Source organism: Podarcis tiliguerta (genome assembly GCF_965153285.1).
Source record: "Podarcis tiliguerta genome assembly, chromosome: 3".
Classification (NCBI taxonomy): Eukaryota; Metazoa; Chordata; class Lepidosauria; order Squamata; family Lacertidae; genus Podarcis; species Podarcis tiliguerta.
This window is the reverse complement of record NC_139536.1, coordinates 36,077,652-36,103,745: the sequence shown is the minus strand read 5'-3', so window position 1 is coordinate 36,103,745 and position 26,094 is coordinate 36,077,652. Positions and strand designations below refer to the sequence as shown.

The 26,094-nt window shown below is 40.0% G+C and overlaps 1 protein-coding gene across 2 annotated transcripts in view; it reads left to right on the top strand.

Moving 5' to 3' along the window:
- DNAH8 (dynein axonemal heavy chain 8) overlaps positions 1-26,094 on the top strand; it is a 124,857-nt gene that overhangs the window by 64,308 nt on the left and 34,455 nt on the right. For both annotated transcript variants that reach the window (XM_083434372.1, XM_083434373.1), the window contains 22 exons: positions 29-169; positions 403-640; positions 1,690-1,832; positions 2,599-2,733; positions 3,096-3,218; positions 4,612-4,825; positions 6,167-6,276; positions 7,436-7,599; positions 7,933-8,125; positions 9,791-9,913; positions 11,441-11,571; positions 13,010-13,163; positions 14,118-14,282; positions 14,898-15,124; positions 15,690-15,808; positions 16,424-16,527; positions 16,981-17,157; positions 17,696-17,863; positions 18,790-19,002; positions 20,448-20,585; positions 22,901-23,028; positions 23,925-24,096. In XM_083434372.1, coding sequence (XP_083290498.1) covers positions 29-169; positions 403-640; positions 1,690-1,832; positions 2,599-2,733; positions 3,096-3,218; positions 4,612-4,825; positions 6,167-6,276; positions 7,436-7,599; positions 7,933-8,125; positions 9,791-9,913; positions 11,441-11,571; positions 13,010-13,163; positions 14,118-14,282; positions 14,898-15,124; positions 15,690-15,808; positions 16,424-16,527; positions 16,981-17,157; positions 17,696-17,863; positions 18,790-19,002; positions 20,448-20,585; positions 22,901-23,028; positions 23,925-24,096 — 3,480 coding nt within the window. The remainder of the gene's footprint in view (positions 1-28; positions 170-402; positions 641-1,689; positions 1,833-2,598; positions 2,734-3,095; positions 3,219-4,611; positions 4,826-6,166; positions 6,277-7,435; positions 7,600-7,932; positions 8,126-9,790; positions 9,914-11,440; positions 11,572-13,009; positions 13,164-14,117; positions 14,283-14,897; positions 15,125-15,689; positions 15,809-16,423; positions 16,528-16,980; positions 17,158-17,695; positions 17,864-18,789; positions 19,003-20,447; positions 20,586-22,900; positions 23,029-23,924; positions 24,097-26,094) is intronic.

Genomic DNA, 26,094 nt, shown 5'->3' with positions numbered 1-26,094 from the left:
GTAAACTGTTTTTCTGACTTTTTTACAGGGTTGGCTAAAGACTCGTACTACACAAGAAGCTGATGTGCTGCTAGGTTTATATGATAAAGTGTTTGAAGACGCATATACATACATGAAATTAAACCTTGGTCCAAAAATGGAGCTTCTAGAGTGTAACTATATCATGCAGGTATACTGTTCCTGTTGTCTCAGTTGTTCATACAGCAATGCATGATCGCCTCTAAAGAAATAAGCATAGAAATCTTGCTTCCTGACAATCTTTGGGAAAACATTAAGAACCATAGATATAAAATTGCAGTTTTTCTCGGAGATGAAGTGAAATTTAAGTGAAATTTGTATTTAAGTTTGATTAAGAAAGTTAAACATTGTGTAACATTTTCTTCCTTTTAAAAATATTTCCAGTCCATCAATCTTTTGGAAGGCTTGATACCATCAAAGGAAGAAGGGGGTATTGCTTGCTTGGCACATCTTCACAAATTATTTGTGTTTGGGCTGATGTGGAGTTTAGGTTCCCTCTTAGAACTGGAAAGCAGAGAAAAGCTGGAAGCCTTTTTAAGAAGCCATGAAAGCAAAATAGATTTGCCACAAATTCCTAAAGGTGCTTCAGAGACAATGTATGAGTACTACGTTGCTGATTATGGTAAGTGAAAACGCAGTGCAATGCTCTTTAATAATTAAGTGCACAAACCTCCAGTACTGGAGATGTTCTTTCCAGCATGTTGCTAAACTTCCAAAGAAAGGCATTTATATTTGGCCATAATGAATATGTAATAATGAATGAGGACTAATGAACTGAAATACAGCTAAGGTGAGATGGTGGCTCTGTACAGGCCGACGCACAGGTCCTTTTGGACCTGGAAGAGGGTGGGGTGAGCTTATGTGCACTCTGCCGATAAGTGCGGGGACCAGGAACAGAACTCCTCTGCATCAGTGAGAGGTGTCAGCAAGAGGGGAAGGTCATTTTGATTTCCCCGAAACACAACTGAAATCAGTAAATAAATAAAATGGTGGCTACTGATACTGTTAGTGCTCTGAGTTTTGACTCTTCCGAAATTCTTTCTCCTCTCTGAAACATAACAGAATTTTGACAGAAGCTTGCAGATTCCTTTGCATCATTTCATGCCAGCCCTACTTCAGACCTTGGCCTTCTAACTCACAAGGGGCTGTAAAGAGGGCAAGATTATGTGCTGGAGTGGGGGATGGGGGAGATTAGCAGTATAAACCTGCTCCTTCTCTCTTGCATGTGTGCATGCAATTATTTACATGTAAGTAATCTGAATGCCTGAATAGGGCTCTAGTGTCCGATGGATGAGCTCAGCTCACTAATGGCTGAGTTTTGATTGTTAAGACTTCTTTCCTAAAAGAAGCAGAATTAGGGAGTGTAAAGCTTTCCTTTTATTTCTTGCCATTCTTCCTTACAGTGATCATTATGGAGTGAATGAACTTTATTCTGAATCCACCAGTGACTCAAAATCACCTATGTGATAACACTCTGGAGATTCATGTGACTGAGCATAATAGTATGAGAAAAGAAGTTGGCTTCCTTTAATTCACCAAGTCTTTTGATCCCATGTAAAATAGGTCCAATGGGTTCTGTGTCATTCCTTGTTCGCTAGGAAGTACTGTGGAGTTGCTGGTAAAAGAAGTGAAATAATTAGAGCTTTTCCACCATTATTTTGCTACTTTTAGGTGACTGGGATCATTGGAATAAAAAAGTTCAGGAATATGTTTATCCAACAGACAGTGTTCCTGAATATGCATCTATTCTGGTTCCAAATGTTGACAATGTCAGAACCCAGTTTTTAATGGATACCATAGCAAAACAACACAAAGTAAGTGCATATTTTCTTTGCAAAATGTGAGTAGGTAATGTCTTTTTATGCCCACACTACCTTATTATATATATGTCCTTTTGTGTCTATGATTAACAACAACAACACAGACTATTATAGACACAGAAAATGTTCCTCTGCTTGATTTAAAAAACAACAACCAAAAACCCACACTAATGCAGCCCCTGTGACCCATCTCATGCCATCTCCTAACTTCAGCAGTGGTTATTCTGGGGTTTGCAATAAGGAGGAGGGGACTGGGAAACTCCCATTGAATACGTGGCCTTTTGCTCAATATAGGTCTAACTCCAAACAATGATTTATAGGGCAGGGGTGGCTAATCGGTTTGGTGTGCAGATTTGGCCTCCCCTCAAGTAGTCCCCCCCCCCAACTTAACACCACCCCCAATTTTGGCAGCAGCAACAATAAATAAATAAAATTTAAGCAGTCACAGCTCTCAATTGAAAATGCCCAGATCCAATCCTAACTGAATGATGATTTAGCAATTATTGTTTCAAAAGGGAGTTAGCAATGAGCAAAAGGATTGTGGTGTCATTTCTTCCCCTTTTCTGTCCCATTAAATGTATTGCTTTTTGCCATTTATATTTTGGTAAGGGCTGAAGCCTGAATAGAATGTGAAAGTAAGTAGTAGGTTAGAAAGAAAACCAACATAATTATATTAAAAATTCTGTTTCAAACCATTTTTGTGCAGTGAAGTAGCTTTATTATACAAGCCTGATAATAAACTGGCATAACGTTGTTGCAGGCAGTGTTGCTTATTGGTGAACAAGGAACAGCAAAGACTGTAATGATTAAAGGTTATTTAAAAAAGTATGATCCTGAAGAACATTTATCAAAATGTTTAAACTTTTCCTCAGCAACAGAACCTGGAATGTTTCAGGTAAGCTTTAGGTTTGATAATCAGTTCTACACGGTGTGCTTGCAGAAATATTTAAAATTCTTTGCAATAATCTTAAGTGTAGCTGCCTTGAGCCCTGGTTCTGAGGGGAGGGGAAAACGGATAAGAATGAATGAATGAATGAATGAATGAATGCAAAGCCTGATCTCGTTCTCTGTTTTTAACACCAAGTTCCAACAATATTCATGCTCCCAAGTTATTTGGGAACTTATCTGAGAACTTACATAAATTGGAAAACACATTTTAAGAATGGTTTTTTAAAAAACAAACAAACAAGGATTTGTAAACTACTTTGGCGATTACTTACATATTTCCTCCTCTTTTTGTGTTCTTTAATTGTTAAGAGGACAATAGAAAGTTATGTGGACAAACGGATGGGAAGTACCTATGGACCGCCAAACGGCAGAAAAATGACAATATTCATTGATGATATTAACATGCCAATTATTAACGAATGGGGAGATCAGGTAGAGTTATAAAATTGTGCATAGTAATATTGTTAAGTACTGCTTCGCTCTGTAATGTCGTCAGTAAAAGTCTGGTGTACTGTGACCTTGGGGAAAGGGCACGTCAAAGGATGCATGTTCCATGCCTTCCATGGCATAGGGGTCAAAAAAGGAAAAAAATGGTAGCTCTTCAACCTAGTCAACCTAGCCCAGTGTGCCCAGGAGGAAGCCCCAAACCCCAGGAACAGTCTCCCCAAAGCCCAGAGCTGCCTCAGGATTCCATGGAAGGCTCTTCCCAAAGAAGAGTATTGAACTTCAGTGCCTTGGGCAGGCTTAAATCCAGGGCTCCTATGCCTCCCCAAAGGAGCAGGGGTGGGTGGGTTGGAGGGGGAGGCTAGCGGCTGTTGGTACTCCCTGTTCAGTCATGCCCAATGGGGTTTAGGGAAACAGCTTACAGAAGGCTGCCCACAGGGAAGCAAGGACCATATCTCCCCAATCTCTGTAGAAGAGTCTCAATTAGGCATCCAGCTTGCCCAGCCTGTTCCCTGTGTCTTCACTGGGTTTTGTCCTTCTCTCTGAGGCTTTTTATACCCTCCCTGTCTCCCCTCCCTTAATTCTTCCTAAGGCACAGCAACCAGGCTCCTTCTCCACCATTAGAAAGCTGATGGAGAATGTCCACCCTTCTCCACATGTGGAGCCTCCAGGCGACAGTCATAAAGTTATTTCTAATGATGGTTGCAATTGCCTTTTTTGTAATTTGAATCTACAGTGGTACCTCGGGTTACAAACACTTCAGGTTACAGACTCCGCTAACCCGGAAGTAGTACCTCGGGTTAAGAACTTTACCTCAGGATGAGGACAGAAATCACGCGCCAGCGGCGGGGCAGCAACAGGAGGCCCCATTAGCTAAAGTAGTACCTCATGTTAAGAATGGTTTCAGGTTAAGAACGGACCTTCAGAACGAATTAAGTTCATAACCTGAGGTACCACTGTACTGATTCAGAGGTTGGTGCCTGGTAGTGTGGATTAGGGACAACTTAAAGGGTTAGGTACCAGCAAAGGACAAATGAACCCTGACTGCCCATCACATCTGGATCCAATCCGGGTGCAGGTGCAGTTTTGGGACTGAATCATCCTAGGTTGCCTTGATGTATATGAACTGTTAGCATTTTTTTGCTAACACTGACCACCTCAAATGCGACATGGCCTGATTCAGCCAACAGAAATTTAAGCACCATGTAAATTTTATTGATTTAAATAGGACAAAAGCATAGACATTGTCAAATGTAGCATATTTCATACTGTACCCTATGTCTAGAATAAAGTAACAAATTATTTGGCTAAATTAACAGGGTTGTATCTCTGGTATTTTGTTTTCAATGAATGGTTAACATTTCTTCTATTAATTCCATAGGTAACAAATGAAATAGTGAGGCAGATGATGGAAATGGAAGGAATGTACAGTTTGGATAAACCTGGAGATTTTACTACGATTGTTGATGTGCAGTTAATAGCAGCAATGATTCACCCAGGAGGCGGTCGAAATGATATCCCACAGCGCTTAAAAAGGCAGTTTACGGTTTTTAACTGCACTCTGCCAACCAATGCATCCATAGACAAAATCTTTGGTATATGTTTTTCTAGTACTTTCAAATTGAATTTGTTTTATATTAATTGTCTAGGTTGCCCCTGTGTAGAATGTAAATTCCTTTCTCTCTTTCTTAAAGCAACAGAGATTCTAAAAAACAATGACTTAAAAAAACAACAACCAAGTATTACAGACGTGACATAAAACTACAGTTAAGGCCATTCTGTATAAAATCATTTGAATGCCTAGGCAAACAGAAAAGTATTAACTTATTTATTTGTTATATAGATTTTATGCTACGTTCTTCCTTCAAGATAGTAGCACTGGAGTGTTCACAACATAAAATATATTTTAATATTCATTCATTTATACTCTGTTGCTTCCTATGAAACATCTCAAAGCTATCTATCTAATTTCATGTATACAAACAATTTCTTCATATGTCTATTGGTTCAAATAGGTATCAAAATGAGATCCGTGATTGTGAGATTTATGCTCAAAAGTAGTCAGGGCAGTGAGATCGTCAGACCACAAAGTAGTGGATGGGGGTGAGAGCTCACCCTCCCAGCCTTGAAGTATAGGATAACTCTCTTGGCAGTCTTAAGGGCTTGCACGATCCGCTTTCGTTGCCCATCTGTTCATCAGTTTCGTATAAAAAGACTGTTTCAAGTCCAACACAGATAAAGACTGTGATAAACACTTAAAAGTTACATTGAAAGACAGAGGGTCTTCAACAGGCACTGATACAACACTAGAGATGGCGCCTGTCTGATACGTAATAGGAAATATAAACAGATACAAAAAGGCAGTCGAAAGTCAAAAACATTTGAAATGCAAGAAACATCTAGCTTGGCACCTCAAACTATTTTTTCCCTTTTTTTATTTTATTAAATTTCTGTTTTATGTTTTAGAAAGGCACCTAAAACTTATTAGTGAAAATAAATGTTCTAGAGATATAGTGCCACTACCATAAGCACATTTCTACATTAAATAATTTGTTATGAGCTAGATTTTTGCTTGTACAATAAGTTATAACATAAGTCATTTATAATGTCCACTGCTTAGTATCTTCCTTCTTTCTGAAGCCGTATCATTGCTCTGCTGCATTTTGTAGTCAAATCAATTCATCAGCTGAACTTAGTGTTAGTAATCCCATACAACCAAAGGATAGACCAGTGAAGATGACAAACACATACACGCTGCAATGAAATGCTTGACTTCTCTTTGATTTCTCTCGCATCAAAACAGTAGCTATTGACTTGTCTAAAGTTAAGTACAGCTGTAGATTGTTCCTGGAGATGTATGTTTAGCGTTCAGCCCTTCATCAGAATATATAATTTTGGAGTCATGTTAAGGTTATCAATATACTGTTATTTTTCAGGGATAATTGGCTGTGGATACTTTCATTCATGTAGACATTTCAAGCCTGAAGTATGTGAAATGATACCAAAATTAGTGTCAGCAGGCAGAATCTTGTGGCAGTGGACTAAGGTGAAGATGAACATAATTATTTGAAAAATATTCCCTATTTATGGGTTTAACACAGGATTAAAATCTGCTCATATATTGCCTGTAGTGTATAGGTTCTGTAAGGTTTCCATGGTTGGAAGGAATGGAGTTGACTGGGGAAGAAACTACCCGTGCATCCATTCTTAGCAGATCATAGAACTGTAGAGTTGGAAGGGACCCCAAGAGTCATACTGTAGTTCAACCCTCTGCGATGCAGGAATCAACACTGAAAATAACATATAGCCTGGAGCTAATATTTAGTCATTTCTTCTGATTACATTTTAATGGGAAATTGTGGTTGCAAAACTAGAATTTGCATATTGAATTGGAATTATTGACCTCAAAATTCCCATCAGCCACCATCAAAGAGGCAGGCAGTTTCCACTCAAGCGACTCTCTTATTTTGCTTGTTTTTAGTGTGAGTGTTGTAGGGCTGCTTTGAACTTCTCTGCATGGAATCACCCAAGGGAAGCTTCAGATTTGCCCAAATGCATGAAAAATATATCACTTTCTAGGTGTTGCTGGATTCCAGCTCACATCATCCCCAGCTATTGGCCATGCTGGCTAGGGCTGGTGAATGCTGGAGTTGAACAGCACATGGAGGGACACAAATGGTCCTTTCTGATACATAAACAAGTGCATGTTCACAGTGTTTATTGCTTGCTTCATTTCCTACTCCCTGCTAGAAGGATCTATGCTCCAGGTATCATTTATCCTGTGAATGCAGAGGTGAGGAGAACTCCACTAGATCCTGTCACAGCTCAAGATTCCAAGTGCCTCTGGCTCATTGGTGGTTGGTAGTTGGAGACCCGTTGTGGTGTAGTGGTTATAGTGTTGTACTAAGACCCTGGAGACTAGGTTTCAAATCCTTACTCACCCGTGAAGCTCACAGAGTGACCCTGGGCCAATCAACAACTTTCAGCCTAACCTACCTCAGGATTGTTGCAAGGATAAAATTAGGTGGGGGAACCATGTATGCCAACAGGAGGTAATGGAAGGAAATGTGAGGTCCATAATACAGTAAAATAAAGTCCCTTTACTGCCCTTATGAGGTTTGCCATTTAAAAAACAAACCAAACCTGTAGACCTCAGTGCAGGCCCTGTTTTATTTTTTATACCTGTTCATATGCTTTTGTGTTAGGTGAAAATGTTGCCCACACCATCCAAATTTCATTACATCTTCAATCTGAGAGATCTTTCCAGAATTTGGCAAGGAATGTTAACTATAAAATCAGAAGAATGTACGGACCTCAGGACTCTCCTGTCGCTATTTAAACATGAATGCACAAGAGTAATTGCTGACAGGTATGATCATTATATTATTTACTGAAGAATTACAAACACTGAGATGAAGTCATGCCAGTGTGACATTGTGTTCAGCCATCTTGATTCAGAATGGCTTACGGCACCCAAGCTGTGATGAAGCCTTTCACCCCTACCTTGGGAACCCTTGTGCTGAGTTTGGTGACACTATCTGAAGAGGCTGCTGAACCTATAGAGGAGAAACAGTTTCCCAAAATATATAGTAGATCTAGTCCACAGCTGAGGGACACCCACACCCACATACATCTTTAGCCATCTTTTCACTCTTCTACAGCGGAAACTTTCTATTCATCATACCTGAATTGTGTCTTCTAGATTTGTTTGTGAAGAAGATGAAGCGTGGTTTGAAAGAAACTTTTCTAGAGTTATTGAAGAACATGTCGATTCAGAACTGGTACCAATAATTGAAGAAGAACCATATCTTGTTGATTTTTTACGGGATATGCCTGAGCCAACTGGTGAAGAGCCTGAAGATTTTGTGTTTGAAGCACCAAAAATTTATGAATTGGTATTTATTTACTTAATTCCAAACCCCTCCTTTATTGGGTTCCAACAATAGCATGCTCAGATCTATAATGGATACCTATACAAGAACGGCATGGAACTCTCAGGCCCCAGGATCAAATGCAGGCCTCCAAGCCTCTCTGTCCCCAATGGCTGTCCACAGGCCATGCCCCTTACTTACTGGCCCTGCTATGTCCTCTCCTGGAGTGCTTTAGCTATATGAATGTACTTGGACTGAATGCCTTTGGACTGTGGAAGGCTGACCATGAGGGAATACAGCCTTTGGGCTGAAAAATGTTCCCTACTCTTGACTATAAATAATTCCAAATGTTGCTAATATTGTGGATTATTGCTAGAGGAAATTCAGAGTTACAACTGGATGAATCAGGGGGTGGGGTGAGGATGAGAAAGACGTATTATGCTGCTTTTTTTATTTGCCTGTAATGGAATGCAACAAGGGTGAGGTAGGCAGGCAGGGGCAACACTGGGACTTCCTGCACTCGGACTTTTTCCTCCTGCACCCACATAGGGCCAACAGATGCCAACTGCCCTGCTGAAATGAAGAAGCCGTTGTGGGACACAGGCAAAGACAACGTCAGGGACTACTCCAGTCAGACTATTGCCCACCTGCCCCACTTAAACCAACTTACAACATTTGCCCTGTGGGGAAGAATATGGGGACATGTTAGCTCCTTCCCAGTGAGGCTGGTTGTTTCATTTTGTAGCATGTGGTTCTGGGTGTTTTTGTTGCATTTCCTAACAGGTTTTTAGCTGCTTTAAAGACTCTTGTTGAAAAGTGGGGTATAAGTCAAACTAAACAAATTGAGGTAGGTTGCCGTGTTGGTCTGCCGTAGCCAAAACAAAATAAAAAAAATCCTTCCAGTAGCACCTTAGAGACCAGCTAAGTTTGTTATTGGAATGAGCTTTTTATGCATGCACACGAAAGTTCATACCAATAACAAACTTAGTTGGTCTCTAAGGTGCTACTGGAAGGAATTTTTTTATTAAATAAATTGAGTAAAACTGGTGCTCTGTATGGTAGATAGCAGAATATTGTAGGTCAGGATAGGCAAGGCACTGGGAGCCACATCAAAAACAGATCACAAGCTTGTGGGTGACTGGTAGCTTTTCATATTCATTTGTGTTTGATTAACACAATTAATAAACATCATTTTCATAAGTATGGCTATAGGAAGTTGAACCTATTGCAGCAGTTGTCTGCAGGAGCAGTTGCCAAAACCATTTGTGTGTGTATTAGAAATGATCATACAAAAGAAGTAGAAAACTAAATCTAGAGGCAATCCACTGTTATATGCAGCTACTGCTTGGGCTAAATAGCCCACCATTAGTGGAATAAACAACATAAACACTTCTCAGATACGGAACTGCCCACGAGTTAAGTCAGTCCTGGGGAATACATATACCTACACCTCCCTGAAATTCGTTTTTGACAAATCCTATCTTGAGAAAAATAAGCTGATATCATATCATTTCTAGGGTATGATCTGTGTAAATAAATAAATAAATAAATAAATAATCAATCAATCAATCTGGTAAACCCTTAAGGACATTATTTTCTTTTATTCATATTTTTAAAAATGCTTTTACATTAATTTATTGAAACTATTTTTTTAGGGGGAAAAGCTATCCTTATTTTCTTCTTTTTTAGATTCCATCTCTTGACTTCTTATCTGACAAACTGCAGTACTATCAGAAGCAGTATAACGAAGCTGTCAGAGGTGGATTCCTGGATTTGGTGTTTTTCAAAGATGCTATAACACATCTTGTTAAGGTCTGAATGCTTATTTAAAGTTATAGTCTTCATTTCATTTCCTGCACTGGTTGGAAGGGGGAGTCATGGCAGAGCAACTACCAGCTCACAGCCAGGAAAGAAGATGGGAATGGTGGCTTTATTTTTTCAGTGGTCCCTTTACCCTTTACCTTTACTCCTTCCATTTACTCACTCCAGTGAGAAGGAATTTACTGCTCCACAGCTAGGGCATGCTGGGAGAATGGCAGTGGGGAGGGCATAGAAAACTTCAGATCCATGGCTGCCAAAATTCCCATTTGTGGACCCATCACGAGTGGCGCAGCATTGGAGCACTTTGCCACAACACCGGGAAGGTCTCCAGTTACACCAATGGAGGATCTTCCTTTTCAGCAGAAGGGGCATAAGACTGCTCCCTTAGGAAGCAATCCTAAATATGGGGAGCCAGCAAAAATTATGCCATTTTAGATTAAGTCAGCATATAGCCTACAGCATATAGCTACACCAGATCCAAACTCCATTCAGGAGTGGAACTACTACCGGCAGTGGAGAAACAAACTTTTAAAATCCAATTTGTGTAACATCATCCTTTTGCCTGCGTAACTTATACCAGGTTGTCAGCTCATGTGACTGAGCTGAATGGGTTTAGGATTCAGCCTAAATCCCCACCTTTGATCCTGTTCATGCTATTCCCCTGGAGTGCCCTTCATTCATGGCTTAAGAGCCACCAAGTTCAGCTGAACTGTCCAAGCCCCAAGTGAGCTGGGAGGAGGGATTTGGGTCAGCATGCATGTGACCAAGTTGGGTCTTAAGCCAGAAACCAGCCAGGTGAGTTGGGGATCCACCACATCCTAACTTGCTCATCCCAGTTAGGACCGCACTCTTATTTTATCGAAACATTATGAACTTCCTTTTATCAGTGTCTCGAGACATTTTTCAAAACTTGAAAGCAACAAGTAAACAACAAGCAACACAAATAAAACAAGCAACAAATAGAAGAATAATTTTATAGTCAGATAGTTTAAAGGTAGTAAAACAGTTTTCAAAAGTCTGGGTGAATGGGGGGAAAGTTTTTTGCAAGGAACTGAAAAGAAAACAAAGTTGTGCTCAGCTTGTACTGCTCTGGAAAAGGGCATTCTGTAACAGGAAAAGCCTTGAAGATGAAAGCTTCACCTTTGAAGGAGGTGGTATTTAAAGAAGGACATTGGCTGATTACCTCAAAAATGCAGTTGATGCTCCTTTTTAAAAACAAAACAAAAAAACCCCCACAGGAGCACTATACAAGGGAAAATTCTGTTGTCATTGGATATGTTTTTTTGCCAAAATTACATGCCATATTAAAATATGCTGCCATTGTGTAAGTAGTGTCTATGGTATTGGTGGAGAGGGATATGGAATTGAGAATATTGGGAAGATTCATTAAACTAGGCACCATTCGATGGCTCTTTTATAAAAGCTTATTACAAAAATATTTTTGGATAATTATTTAACTTTGTTGACTTTGCATAACGAATTAAGTAGATAATCTCCCCCCCTTTTTTTGTAATGCAGATTTCACGAATAATTCGTACAGCATGTGGGAATGCTTTACTTGTAGGAGTTGGTGGTTCCGGAAAACAGAGTCTTTCCAGGCTAGCCTCTTTTATAGCTGGATATAAAATATTTCAGATAACTTTAACACGGTGAGAAAAAATACATTTCAAATAAGTGGTTGATGATGTGCTGTTTTCCCTATATAATTAGAAGCTACTGTTTGTATATATACACCATTATATGAGAATAATAGAAGATGAGATTCATGGCTAGATGGCCATCATAAAGATAGCTTGGCATATTCATGTGTACATGATGTCACTGATCCTATGGTCTATGACAGGCATGGCCAAACTTGGGCCTCCAGATGTTTTGGGACTACAATTCCCATCATCCCTGACCATGGGTTAGCTAGGGATGATGGGAGTTGTAGTCCCAAAACATCTGGAGGGCCAAGTTTGGCCATGCCTGGTCTATGAGGATATAATGTAGACAATTTCGTTCTCAACAAAGTTCTATCAAAATTCATCAATTACTGAAGAGATTGATAATGTTGAAATAATGGTTTGGCTCCAGAAGTTCCCCTACATGTGTTGGGGTTCCCACTTTACCTAGTTAAGGCCCCTCCATGCCCCATAGTATGCCGCTCTAAAGCCAGTGCAGATGGTACAATCAGGGTGGCACATGGGGAGGCGGGGATGTTTACAATTATGGCAGGGGGTGTTCTTGCTTTCCCCCATTCCTTCTTTTTTCTTATTTCAAAACACCTTTAAAGCCACTTTCGGCTTCCCTGCTCTGAGAGGAATGGCAAAGTCACTAGCTTTCAAAATTGTTTTGAACCAAAAAAAGGGGGGGAGGGAGAAAAATGGCAAGCACTCTGCTGCAGTTACTAGTCATTTTGAGGGTTGTTGAAGCTGAATTATAGCCCTTGAAATGGCCACTCCCATTTGTCACTAGTGAATGAGGTGATGGCCTGACAAATCTGGGCTAATTAAGAAACGTGGGGGGCACAAACTAGTAATTGTAGTCTCCCTTGATTCCGGCCAGAGGAATTTAAGGGTCTTGTGAAAGGTGGTTTTTTGATTTCTTAAAACGGCTTAAGTTGTTTGCTGTTTGCTTCATTTTGAAATGTGTGTTTAAAATACATTTTTAAGAAGTAGCATGCTCACTATGCAATACAGTGGTACCTCGGGTTAAGTACTTAATTCGTTCCGGAGGTCCGTTCTTAACCTGAAACTTTTCTTAACCTGAAGCACCACTTTAGCTAATGGGGCCTCCTGCTGCTGCCGTGCCGCCGGAGCACGATTTCTGTTCTCATCCTGAAGCAAAGTTCTTAACCCGAGATACTATTTCTGGGTTAGCAGAGTCTGTAACCTGAAACGTATGTAACCTGAAGCGTATGTAACCCAAGGTACCACTGTATATTTACACAAGGATGCCCCTCCTAAAAGGGGCAGTCTTTGCTCAGTTAGCTCTTGTTTCCCCTCTCTGCTGGCTTCAGTGATGTAGCCTACTTTTCCGAAGTTAGTGGGTGATGAATCAGTACTGCATGTTAAGCTTTCTGTCCTTTTCATTTTTGCTTCCTAGATCATACAATGTGAGCAATCTGACAGATGATCTAAAGCTTTTATACAGAGTTGCTGGTGCAGAAGGAAAAGGAATAACATTTATTTTCACAGATAACGAAATAAAAGATGAAGCGTTTCTGGAATTTCTTAATAACCTGCTTTCTTCTGGAGAGGTTAGCATTTTAGAAGCTTTTGCAGCTGTGTTGTTATGATGACTGTTAGATGTTTTGCTTGTCCTTCTATTTCAAAAGCTCAGGGTAGGTTTGACTGCAACTCACATCAGCTCCAACCAGCACGATCAGGTTGATAGTCAGGGATGCTGGAAGTCAACACCTGGGGGGTCCCACATGAGCTACTGCTTGCAGAGATGTAAATCTTGAAAAATATTTTTAAAAAATAAAGTTACAATTCAGGGATCAATTTTAAATGAAATTATTAATTTATTAATTTATTTCTGGGATCATGCAGGTACTGGGCTGGGCATCAGCCCATGTCCCTTGAAGTGGGCTGAACCCATAACTAGTTTTCAGGGATAAACTTTAAATGATTATTTTTTTCACCATTGATTTTCTTAGTAATTTATGGGATAGGCAAGTAACTAGCCACAGACGTTCAGAATCTTGGCACATTGGTGGCTGTGTTTATTGGGATCTATATTCTTGCATGTTTCCCATGGATTATATAAAAGTTGTGCAAATGTTATTATTTTTATTGGAGTGAGAACTCTGTGGAATTTCAAGCACTGTATGCACAATGATGTGTTGTACGCATAGGTCCTATCTTTGACCCAACAACCAGATTTATGTGCACAAAGCCCTTTTAAAAAAAGCTAATATCCTACAATCAGTTGCTCTGGAGAAGGAGCAGGGGGCTAGATTCAGTTCCCTCTCCCCTGCGCACCCTTGCTCGCCAAACAAAGGCTCCACATTCATGGTCCCAGCTGCTTTAAACATGGTCCATTGGATTAGAGTACATCTCTTCAAGTAAGGAAAAAAAGATAGTCTTTGGCCTGCATATCTAAAGGCTCAACTATTAGACAGTTTTGGAAAGGAAACATAGACCTATAGTTTATAAAACTGCATTATAAATACATAACTGAATTTTCATTTTTCCTTGGCTCTTCTAAGATCTCCAATTTATTTGCTCGGGATGAAATGGATGAAATAACCCAAGGACTGATATCTGTAATGAAAAAAGAACTACCACGAGTTCCTCCTACTTTTGATAATCTTTATGAATATTTTATATCAAGATCGAAGAAAAATCTTCATGTTGTTCTCTGCTTTTCTCCAGTGAGTTTCCTTTAAAAATCATATCTACCTTCCTTGGACGTATTTTCTTATGATAATTCCTCCCCCATTCAAGACTATGTATTTAAATGTGAAAAATAATATTTTTATGGCAAACGTGCTCTTTAAAGACAAATCCTGCAAGTTTGGCTCAGCAGTCTAGCTCATGGTAATTGTTCTACTAACAATTCCGTTTCTGTATGTAGTCTACAAAACTGGAACAGGCAGCTATGTCCTATGTATGTTAATTTTGAAGTTGGTGACTAGGAAGCCTCCATACTATCCTGTAGGGAAGGGAAAGTAGTTATGAAATGGCTTGCAGCTTAAGATATGATACCTTAGATGCAAAAATGGTTCCCCCCCTTTTTTATTGAAAAGTTTCAATTATAAAGAAATAAAGTGATGCAAAGAAAAGAAAAAAGGAAAAAACACAGAAATGTATTAGAATAATAATATCAAACTTATAAAAGAACGTATGAGTTAGAGTATATTTACTCCCCCCTCCCCAGATGCGGAAATGTTTATAAAATTCCAGATCTCAGCCTCTGCATTTAGTTGTGCATATGACTGATGAAATTAATTATTACAATAATTTTTTTGTTTTTTTATTCTTGGTAGGTTGGTGAAAAGTTCCGTGCGCGTTCTTTGAAATTTCCTGGCCTTATATCTGGCTGCACCATGGACTGGTTTACTCAGTGGCCTAAGGAAGCCCTTGTTGCTGTATCACATTATTTCCTGTCAGACTTTAACATTGTCTGTTCTCCTGAAGTTAAAGCCCAAGTTGTGGAAACTATGGGCATCTTTCATGATCTAGTTTCAGAAAGCTGCGATAATTATTTCCAAAGGTAGCGTTTGAAACATATGTGGTAATTCTTTAATGAGAACATTTGGCACTGGAATATGTATCTTTTATAGATTATTTTATATACATATAATGTATTTTTTAAAAAACAAATTAGTTAAACCAGCTATGGATTCGTTTGCTCAGTTGTAACTGTTGTATGAAAGATGCAATATGTAAATTTTGTACTTTTATATGAAAATTTAAGTAACCTTTTTTTTCTATTTTCCATTAAACTTTGGATTCCTCTTAATAAATATTTAACACTTGTTTGAGAAAACAGATAAGCTTAGAATCTAACTACTCCTATACCTAGATATAACAGGAGATTATATCTAACATGGTTACTTGAGTTTCAGGGAGATGAGCAGTTATTTATTTCAAAGTCGTTATATCTTGAAATCAATTTTTACAACTTCAGCTCATTAACATGCATTACGATTACAGCTGAAAGTGAAATCTGTGGCTTTTGTCATTGACATAATTGTACTAGTGAAGATGAACATGGATTTAGGATTGTATCTGATGATAACATGAGTATTTGAACCAATCCCCATTGTATGTTCCAGATACCGAAGAAGAGCTCATGTCACCCCCAAGTCCTACCTCTCTTTCATTAATGGCTACAAAGATGTTTATGCTGAAAAGCTAGCCAACATTAATGAACAAGCTGAGCGGATGCACATAGGTAAGATAAGATTACTCCAGCTCATTGCCCCTGCCAACAATCTCCTCTTCTCTCCCAGTCCTCCCAAGCCACAGCAAAGCCAACCTCATTCAGCTGGGTCCCCTGACCCTCAGTGGAGTCTTTTCTGGGAACTGCTGGGCAGAGGAGATGCAGGAAAATCATCTGTCACCCTTCTGGATCCAGCTACACATATGTATGACTTGCCTCAGAAGTTTTCCACCTAAAGAAAAGTCTTCATGAGATTTCTCCGTGCATTCTATATGAAGATTACAAATTTCCTTCAAAAAATTTAAAAATCTAGAAATTATTTTCCCATTGACAAACCAAACTTAGACCCAGATTTTGCCAGGACATAGCTTTTTCTTTTTTCTTTTTTGTACAGAAATGCCAGTTAGTCTATAAAGACAGGTTTCATTTCTAGTTTGGCAGCAAATAATGAATAGAGGGATGGAATGACAGCCCAATCCCTATGAAATCAACATTGCATATAATGTGGGTGATAGCCAATTAAGTCATACTCAGAGTAAATTCATTGATTTCAATGACTCTATTAACATTGACTATTGCTCATCAAAAATAACTTTTAATTATTCTGAGTTTTGATGCCTTTTGTAGGTCTTTCTAAGCTGATGGAAGCTAGTGAATCTGTTGCTAAACTCTCCCAGGAGTTGGCAGTGAAAGAGAAGGAACTGGCTCTGGCATCTGTAAAAGCAGATAAAGTAAGTTTTATACCAGAATACAGTATTTTATAAAGGAAAGTGACTGAGTTCACTGGTTTTGTCGTGTCCCCCCCCCCAATGTTTTGAAAAGGAGAAATATATCTTGTGTATGGCAACACAGCAATCCCTCTTGCTGTTCTGGCTTCTGGGATAGCTGGGCAGCCTGCATTCGCTCCATAAGATGCACACACATTTCCCCTTACTTTTTAGGAGGGAAAAAGTGAGTCTTATAGAGCAAAAAATACGGTAATTAAATGTGTAAGGGCCAGATCCACCCATCCACCCAACCCTGGGAGGCTAGGTGGGGATAAGCCCATTATGAGCTGGGTCACGTGAATGTGGCTCATGAAGAGCTTGGGGAAGTAAAACCTTTAGTTCACCATTGTTAGCTCTCTTCCATTGCAAACTTCCAAACTGGGTGACCCTGCTGCATGTTTTTAAATTTTATAATAGGTGTTAGCAGAAGTGACAGTAAGTGCTGAGGCATCAGCTAAAGTGAAAAATGAAGTTCAAGGTGTAAAAGACAAAGCACAGAAGATTGTAGATGAAATTGATTCAGAGAAAGTAATAGCAGAGGCAAAGCTGGAGGCAGCTAGACCAGCATTAGAAGAAGCTGAAGCTGCTTTGAATGTGAGTGACGTTGTAATAGAATATTCACAGTTCTCTTGAAGCCACTATAAATGAAGAAATCAATCATACATGAATTGTGCAATATAGATAATGTACCATTGTCTGCCTGCCTGCCTGTGCTGCAAAGTACCTATCTTTGAAAGTGGAGGTGCAGAGCTAGAAAAGTTGTTAAACATTAACAGGGCTTGAAACAGTCTTTTATTTGTGCTATTTGGGTTGTTCTACATTGTTTCCTAATTTTTATTTCTTTCATTGCTGAATACCTTGCCTTATCTCACATGCTCTGTGTACCGTCTATGGCAGTTTTATGAAATATACTGTAGTCTGTAAGTCTGTGCTGACTATAGCTTTCTGCAATCTGGTAAAACTGTGCTTCAGTTAAATTTCCGATGTCCCTGTTGGAAGCTGAGTGTCTCATTATTCCTCATTTTGTCTATTGCTTAGATGTATGTGCTGTTAAATTCAGGGTACTAAGTTTCCCCTGGGTCCTTATAAAATTTGGCCCAAACAATAAATGAATTTAATTTTCCCTTTGCAGACTATCAAACCGGCAGATATCGCAACGGTTCGAAAGCTTGCCAAGCCACCTCATCTTATCATGAGGATCATGGATTGCTGTCTGTTGCTATTCCAAAAGAAAATAGATTCAGTTACCATGGATCCAGAAAGGCCTTGTTTGAAACCATCTTGGAGCGAGTCACTGAAAGTAAATCCCATTCCCAAATGCTTTCAATGCTGGGGGTGGGGGAATCAATGGCTTGGATCTAGTGGCACCCTGGTTTAAGCCAAAGTCATTTCTATTTCCACAAAAGGGAGCTCCCAATTCTCCTATGAGTGTAAGATGCGCTGCGCCTAGACATGACATCACCTCTGCCTACCACCTGAAAGGAGCATTACATGCAATTCCACCTTGGTATTTCTTCTTGAAATGAACGACAGCTTATAAATTATATTGACAATAACAACAGTTATTAAAAGGAGACATTTGGTGATAGTCTGATCTTGCTTGGAAACTGCAAGGGGGGGGGTCAGTTCTCTTGCTTGTGGGCTTCTCCTAATGAGCTGCTTGGGCATTGGGCAAAAAGGATGATGGACTAGAATGAGCCATTGGCATGATCCACAGGTTTGTTCTTATATTTTTATGAACATAAGAGCGTTATGCTGTTCTCCAGAATCTCATATAGAGCAACATACAATAAAGGACCTGAAGTTGATTAAGCAGGTTATCTGAGGTGGCCAGGAAATATCTATTAGAAATGTCCCATCCATTTGTTAAATTCGTCAGAGTTTCTGACCACTGCATAACAGTTGTCCAATGAACACAACTCTTAAGACAAAGATGGATAACTTTTGGCCCTCCAGTTGCTGTTGGAACTCTTAACTCCCATCAGCCCCAGTCAGTATGACCAATGGCTTAGAAGGATGGAAGCTGCTGCCCAAAATCTGGAGGGTCACAGACTCTCCAAACCTAAAACAGTTACAGTAAACAGCCGGTCAATAGCTTCATTCCGCCACTTTGGTAGAATTTAGAAACTAGGAAATTAAAGAAGAAATACAAAGATACAAGGGATAATTACAATTGGGACAGTGATAGCAGAAAGTGCTTTACAGGTGTTGTTTGTTTATTTTCAGCTAATGAGTGGACCATTTCTGCAGAGTCTCCAGCAGTTTGCTAAAGATTCCATTAATGAAGAGACAGTAGAATTGCTACAGCCGTATTTTCAAATGGAAGATTATACTTTTGAGAATGGTAAAAAAGTCTGTGGTAATGTGGCAGGGCTGCTTTCTTGGACACAGGCCATGGCAACATTTTATGGCATAAACAGAGAAGTACTGCCTCTTAAGGTAAATGGCAGGATTTGATTTGAAGTGCGTTTCCATTTATTGAGAGGCGAAAGAAACTATGCAGAGTCTCTTTTGTCTATTTCTGTAGTGTTGGGTGTAATGGGACTAGAAACATGTCCCTCCCTCCTCTTCATATATGATATCACTAATCTTTAAATAATGTTTAAACTTCCCTTGAAATTCTGGCAGATGTTGCGTTTGTTTGGGAAACTTCAAATCTACCTTTAATTTTGTTTTAGTTGAATTTGTTGACAAATTATTTTTAAAAATTGAACAATAGTTACATTTTACAGTTTGAAGCCTTGAACTATACAATATTGCAAGGAACACAATTAAAACATCTTTCTGAAGATGATATAGCAATAATACTAATACAAATATATTTACCAGTATATGCCACCCATCTGACTGGGTTGCCCAAGCCACTTTGGGCGGCTCCAAACAAAAAGTAGTAAAAACACAATGCAACATCACACACTGAAAACAATCCAAATTTGATTGACAGTATCATGCAGTGCTTTTCACCTGCCCACAAGAGTGGATTGCTTCTGTAACTCAAAGCAGGGTTTTTACTGTGGCTGTCCCTGTTTTGTGGAACAGCATTCCTGTTGAGATACGAGATGCAAAACCACTAACTGTACTTTCTGGGGAAAACGTAAGCCTTTCACTGTATTCTTTTTGGTGTCTGCTAAATTTAGACAAGCCTACCCATATATTTAGAATGTTGATGTATCTGCAACAATTATTTTATTGTTGATCTTATTTTTTTAATGGTTTAAATTATTGTTGTTAACTTTTTTATTGATCATTTTATTGTTTTATTTTTTTTAGTAACCATCTCTGAGGGTTTTTACAATCAAGCGGTATATAAATTTTATGAAATGAAATAAATAAGACATTTTTGTTCTGACAAGCCTTCCCAGCTGAATGAATAGGTTTCTGCCATGATTGTCTACTGTGTAGCGTGTATATGTTTTAATTCATTTGCTGTTCTTCTGAGCTGTTTTTTTTGGCTGTTTTTATTATATTTTGTACATCAACTTGAGAAATCTATAGGGAAGGTGAAGAATAATAATAATAATAATAATAGCCACAAGATCCTGTGAGGAAATACTCAAAAAATTATTCAGACCAGCAAATACAGCCATTTACTATTCAAACAAAGCAAAAAGCAGAATATCTGGTTATAGATCTTTTCCTGTCGCAATGAGTTGTCATATTAGTTCCTCTATGCCAGGCACAGACAATTCAGACGGGTATTTCTTCAGACTGAATCCCTCTTTGGACAATTTTCCTTTAGACAGCTGCTTCATCTAGTTAGTCTTAGTGTTTTGTCTGTCTGTTTTTCATAGCTAAAAAAACAGCAACAAAAACCTTAGATGTAGTTATAGAAGACAAAAAGAATTTCTGGAAACATTTCCGCTTCATTCATTTTTCATTTTCAGGCAAACTTGGCAAAACAAGAAGGGCGTTTGAAAGTAGCAAATGCAGAATTAGCAATGGCTCAAGAATTATTAGATGAGAAGCAAGCAGAACTGGATAAAGTGCAAGCAAAGTTTGATGCTGCTATGAAGGAAAAGATGGTAAAACAAGAGAAAATGCTGCTTCACCAACAAGATAATTTATGATGCTGATTTCCTAGCTGGCCACTGCCTTATCTTGAACTTCTTTCTGACATGGGTGTGGTACTGAAATGTTGCTTGTGGGCCTATTCAATAGTATGCAGGAGAGACTATCGTTTTTGACCCTAATTGGCAGAAATGCAGTTGATAGATAGATAGATATGATAAATATTACACCAGCCTTTCCCAGCTTGATACTATCCTGATGTTTTGGACTACAACTCCTATGCCTTGGTAGCTGGGGTTGATGGGGGCTGATGGGAGTTGTAGTCCAAAGCATCTGGATGTTCTCCGGGTTGTGAAAGGTTGTATTACGCTGCTTAGTTGCACAGGTAACTTGTATCTTACAATTATTTCACTTACATAATCACAGCGTAAATGTGGGTTTTGAAGTCAAGCCAGCTTCCTCAGGAGCTGGGCTTAGGTAGCTGCCATGCAAGAACAAAGACCAGGTATAGCAGAGTCATTAGCCTGACAAAAGGTGAGACATTCCGGATTAGGCAAGAAAGCAGGAGGCTGCCAAGATTACAGGGGGCAGGCTATGCTCACTGGGGAAAATGTGCCTTTTAAAAAACTAGGCTTGAGGTAGCAGCAGCGGCATCGGGAGCTCAGGGACACCTGGAGCTGTGTGGGTGCCTCCCCATAAGGTGGGGCATCCGGGGGCAGGGCACAGTGTGGGGCCAAGCGGCCATATTCCCCCCAGGCGCCCTACTGCTGGAGGGTGGCTGAGGGGGAGGCATCTGGCATGGGGCTGGAGGGTGCTGCACCTTGGGGTCCAGCGTGCCGCCCCGAAGGTAAGTGCCACCTGGTGCGCCCCACTCCTTCCGCCTCCCCCTCCCTCCACTGCTGGGTATCAGGTGGAGTTATTTGGAGCAGGAGTTTCGTGGGAACAAGGAAGGAAGTAGGGAGAACACTTGCTGGGTGATGAAGGACAACAATCATTAGAGCTGGCTGGGAAGCAGGAACAAAGGGATGGTGCTTAGGATGGCTGGGCTGCTATGAAGAACAAGATGCTCTTGAGGTGACAGTGCTGCAAGATCTGCACCCCCTTCATCTAAACCATATTTCTCAAAGGCACTACAGCCTCTGTCACATGTTGATTCTAAACAGAAACACGACCCTGGATGATCACCCAGAACCCCCTGGAATTTTGTGCCCCACTTGGCAGAGATTGGGGGTGGCACACACTCTTTATGTGTTTACAAGATGGCTCTTGAATGCAGTTCTAATGGATAAAAATATACAATGGCTTATGATATTACAGTGGTGCCTCGCAAGACGAAAAGAATCCGTTCCGCGAGTCTCTTCGTCTTGCGGTTTTTTTCATCTTGCGAAGCAAGCCCATTAGCGGATTAGCGCTATTAGCGGTTTAGCAGCTATTAGCGGCTATTAAAGGCTTAAGGGATTAGCGGATTAGCTGCTAAAAGGCTATTAAAGGCTATTAAAGGCTTAAGGGATTAGCGGATTAGCTGCTAAAAGGCTATTAGCGTCTTAGATCAGCTGATAAGCGGCTTAGACCAGCTGTTAAACGGCTTAGCGAACAGCTGTTAAGCGGCTTAGGGGCTTGGGAAAAAGGGGGGGAGGGAAAAAAAACCCCAGGAATTGCAAGACATTTTCGTCTTGCAAAGCAAGCCCATAGCAAATTCGTTTTGCGAAGCACCTCCAAAACGGAAAACCCTTTCGTCTAGCAGGTTTTCCGTCTTGCGAGGCATTCGTCTTGCGGGGCACCACTGTATACTTCTTATTAGATATTTATTTATACCCTAACTTTTCCCTGATGGGACTCAAGGCAGCTTGGCTTTCCTCCTGTTTAATGTATATATGAAACTTAAAGGTGTAAAGTGACAACAGTACACCAAACTCTCTTTCCTCTTTTCATCTGACTGTGGTTTTGTGTTACTCAGTTTCACCGGGGTTGGATTAACCGGTTGAGACTGACATTGCGGGGATGATTACTGGCAATTATTTTGACCTAAAAGAAATGGGAAAATCCACCACCTGATGGGGCCTGGTGTCCCTGCTCGCTGAGGTTCCTGTGCTTATTGCTGCTTGCGGAAAACAGTAGTTGCTATGGTTTCTTTTCATCGACTCTTACAAATGCTGCAATTTTATTCTATCTCCCATCGAAACCTAGCAGCTATTATGCCATAAATGACCTTGATAACACCATGTCATCTATTTTCAAGATATATGTTCATAATTTGTCCTAGAGCAGCATAACTATCATGACGGTCATTTTGAAAAGTATAATGTGACACAACATTTCCTAATTTTAGGACCTCTTGAATGATGCAGAAATGTGTAGGAGAAAGATGCAGGCAGCTTCTGCGCTTATAGATGGCTTGAGTGGAGAGAAAATTAGATGGACCCAGCAAAGTAAAGAGTTCCGGGCCCAGATAAACAGGTATGGTGTAGGAGAAATAAAGGATCAAAATTCATTGAAAAATACTACTGGGCACCTATCAGTAGGCAGCCAGTTGTATCACACCCCAATGAAATCTGTGGGACTTAATATTATTCCACAATTAATCTAAAAGCGCTAATTTCAACTTCAAGTGAACTGAATTGATCAATATAATATCTAGAATAGATACGATTTTCTTCTTTCCCATCTTCCTTTTTATTGGGGGTGGGGTGGGGTGACTGGATACATAAGCAGATTAGACCTTGCACAATTGTCTCCCTTATAGTCATTTAGCTTCCCTTCTTACTCAACATATCAGTGCCGCTGATCCCTATAGTTGTATAAGGAATAGTGCTGTTCCAGTGTCCAGTGAATTAGTTCACTGAAGCAAGTACAGTGGTACCTTGAGTCACAAATGCCTCAGGTTACAAATGTTTCAGGTTACAGACTCTGCTAATCTGGAAGAGTTACCTCGAGTTGCGAACTTTGCCCCAGGATGAGAACGGAAATTGTGTGTCTGCAGTGCAGCGGCAGCAAGAGGACCCATTAGTGAAAACACGCCTCTAGTTAAGAACAGTTTCAGGTTAAGAATGGACCTCTGGAACAAATTAAGTTCGTAACTAGAGATACCACTGTACTGAGTGCTAGTGGAATCCTCATCCAGTTAAATAGCCAGTTGTGAGGGTTTTGAAATATCCATCTACTTCCCAGTTTAATACTTAAACGTAAAATAGACATCAAACTCACTTTATTCCCCCCTTCAATCCTGCTATAATTATTTAAATGGTGTCCAATGGTGTTCTTGTTTTATTTATTTTTCTAAGAAGCCTGTACCATGTTGTTTTTTAAAAAATGAAATCTGAAAGAATACTAATGGAGATTCTGTATTTTTCTAGACTTGTGGGAGATGTTTTACTCTGCACAGGTTTTCTTTCCTATTGTGGCCCTTTCAACCAGATATTCAGGAATCTTTTGCTTAAAGATTTATGGGAGACAGAAATGAAAGTCAGGAAAATCCCTTTTACTGAAAATTTGAACCTCATTTCAATGTTGGTGGATCCTCCTACGGTAGGTCTTGCATCCTGTAAATGTTTGTAGCTCTACATTTATCCCTATTTACTGTTTATGAGGTAGAATCAAACCATTTGCATTTTCAGCTAGTCTGAACAATGCTTTTTCATTCATCATGTTCTAGAAAATTTGTGTGCTATGCTGTGGTATAATGGCAGCAGGAACCAAGGGGGAAACAGTTCTAGCAAACAGCAACTTGAGGCGGGGCAAACCTTGGAGCAGCAACCATTTTTAATTCAGTTATTGTAAGAGTTCCATTGCGTTAAGTACTATCTGTTGATATTACTGAAATAATATAATTATGTTTTTATAGTAACTATTAGAAAAGTTATGAGACAACATACACATAAAGGGACACATATGACCTCTTTCGCAGAGATCCAACTAAAAATTTTTAAGTGGAGGAGTGATTTCTTTACATAAAATAAAGATTCAATTAACTCCTGTTACTTTTGTCTCTGTTATAAAAGGAAAGTGTTTAGTGTGGCTTATAAGCTATACAAAGGGTTTTTATTTTATTTTATTTTATTCCATCGTAGACCTCGGAACAGTTCAAATATTGAAAAAATTAGGTGGTTTTCATGTGACTGGATACCTGTGCACACTATCTCATTGATAGATTTTTGTCTGAAATGGGAAAATGTGGGTACGTAGAGGCCATTCCATTATTGCAGGTGTGGGTGGGTTTTTTTTGGTTTTGTTTTTTTTACCTGCTGCAATCATGGATATGGCAGAGGCTGTCTTCGCGTAATAAAACATCTCTGGCCTTGCAACATATAATTTACTCAGAACATCGCCAGTTATGATATGCTATAAATTTAATCTTCCAAAAAATAAGTAAACGCACGTGCACCAACAGCTTGAATAGATAAAAGAACACAAGCTACTGTAGCATCTTAAAGGCAGGAGCTTTTGGCATAAGCTTTAGTATCACCGCAGTTTTTAAGGCAAGAGAGTAACTTGGTGGTGGTGAGCTGGTGACTGTCACTGCTTCTTCTTGAGGGACCAAATTCCATAATTTAACGGTGAAGACATACAGTGGTACCTCGGGTTACATACGCTTCAGGTTACAGGCTCCGCTAACCCAGAAATAGTACCTCAGGTTAAGAATTTTGTTTCAGGATGAGAACAGAAATCGTGTGGCAGCAGCGCAGCAGCAGCAGGAGGCCCCATTAGCTAAAGTGGTGCTTCAGGCTAAGAACAGTTTCAGGTTAAGAACGGACCTCCAGAACGAATTAAATACTTAACCCGAGGTACCACTGTACTTTCCTTGTCCAGGACAGCTGTTTACCAGCTCCATCTGGTATGTAGGCTGAGACCTATCTGCCTGCAGACTGTCTCGCCAGAGTGGTATATGCTCTGGTTATCTCCCGCTTGGACTACTGCAATGCGCTCTACGTGGGGCTACCTTTGAAGGTGACCCAGAAACTACAACTAATCCAGAACGCGGCAGCTAGACTGGTGACTGGGAGCGGCCGCCGAGACCATATAACACTGGTCTTGAAGGACCTACATTGGCTCCCAGTACGTTTCCGAGCACAATTCAAAGTGTTGGTGCTGACCTTTAAAGCCCTAAACAGCCTCGGTCCAGTATATCTGAAGGAGCGTCTCCACCCCCATCATTCTGCCCGGACACTGAGGTGCAGCTCCGAGGGCCTTCTGGCGGTTCCCTCACTGCGAGAGGCCAAGTTACAGGGAACCAGGCATAGGGCCTTCTCGGTAGTGGCGCCCGCCCTGTGAAATGCCCTCCCATCAGATGTCAAAGCGATAAGCAACTACCTGACATTCAGAAGACATATGAAGGCAGCCCTGTTCAGGGAAGTTTTTAATATGTGACATTTTAGTGTATTTTTCATCTTTGTTGGAAGCTGCCCAGAGTGGCTGGGGAAACCCAGCCAGATGGGTGGGGTACAAATAATAAATTATTATTATTATTATTATTATTATTATTATTATTATTATTAGAGGGAGAAAAACAGCTCCCTACCCACCTTT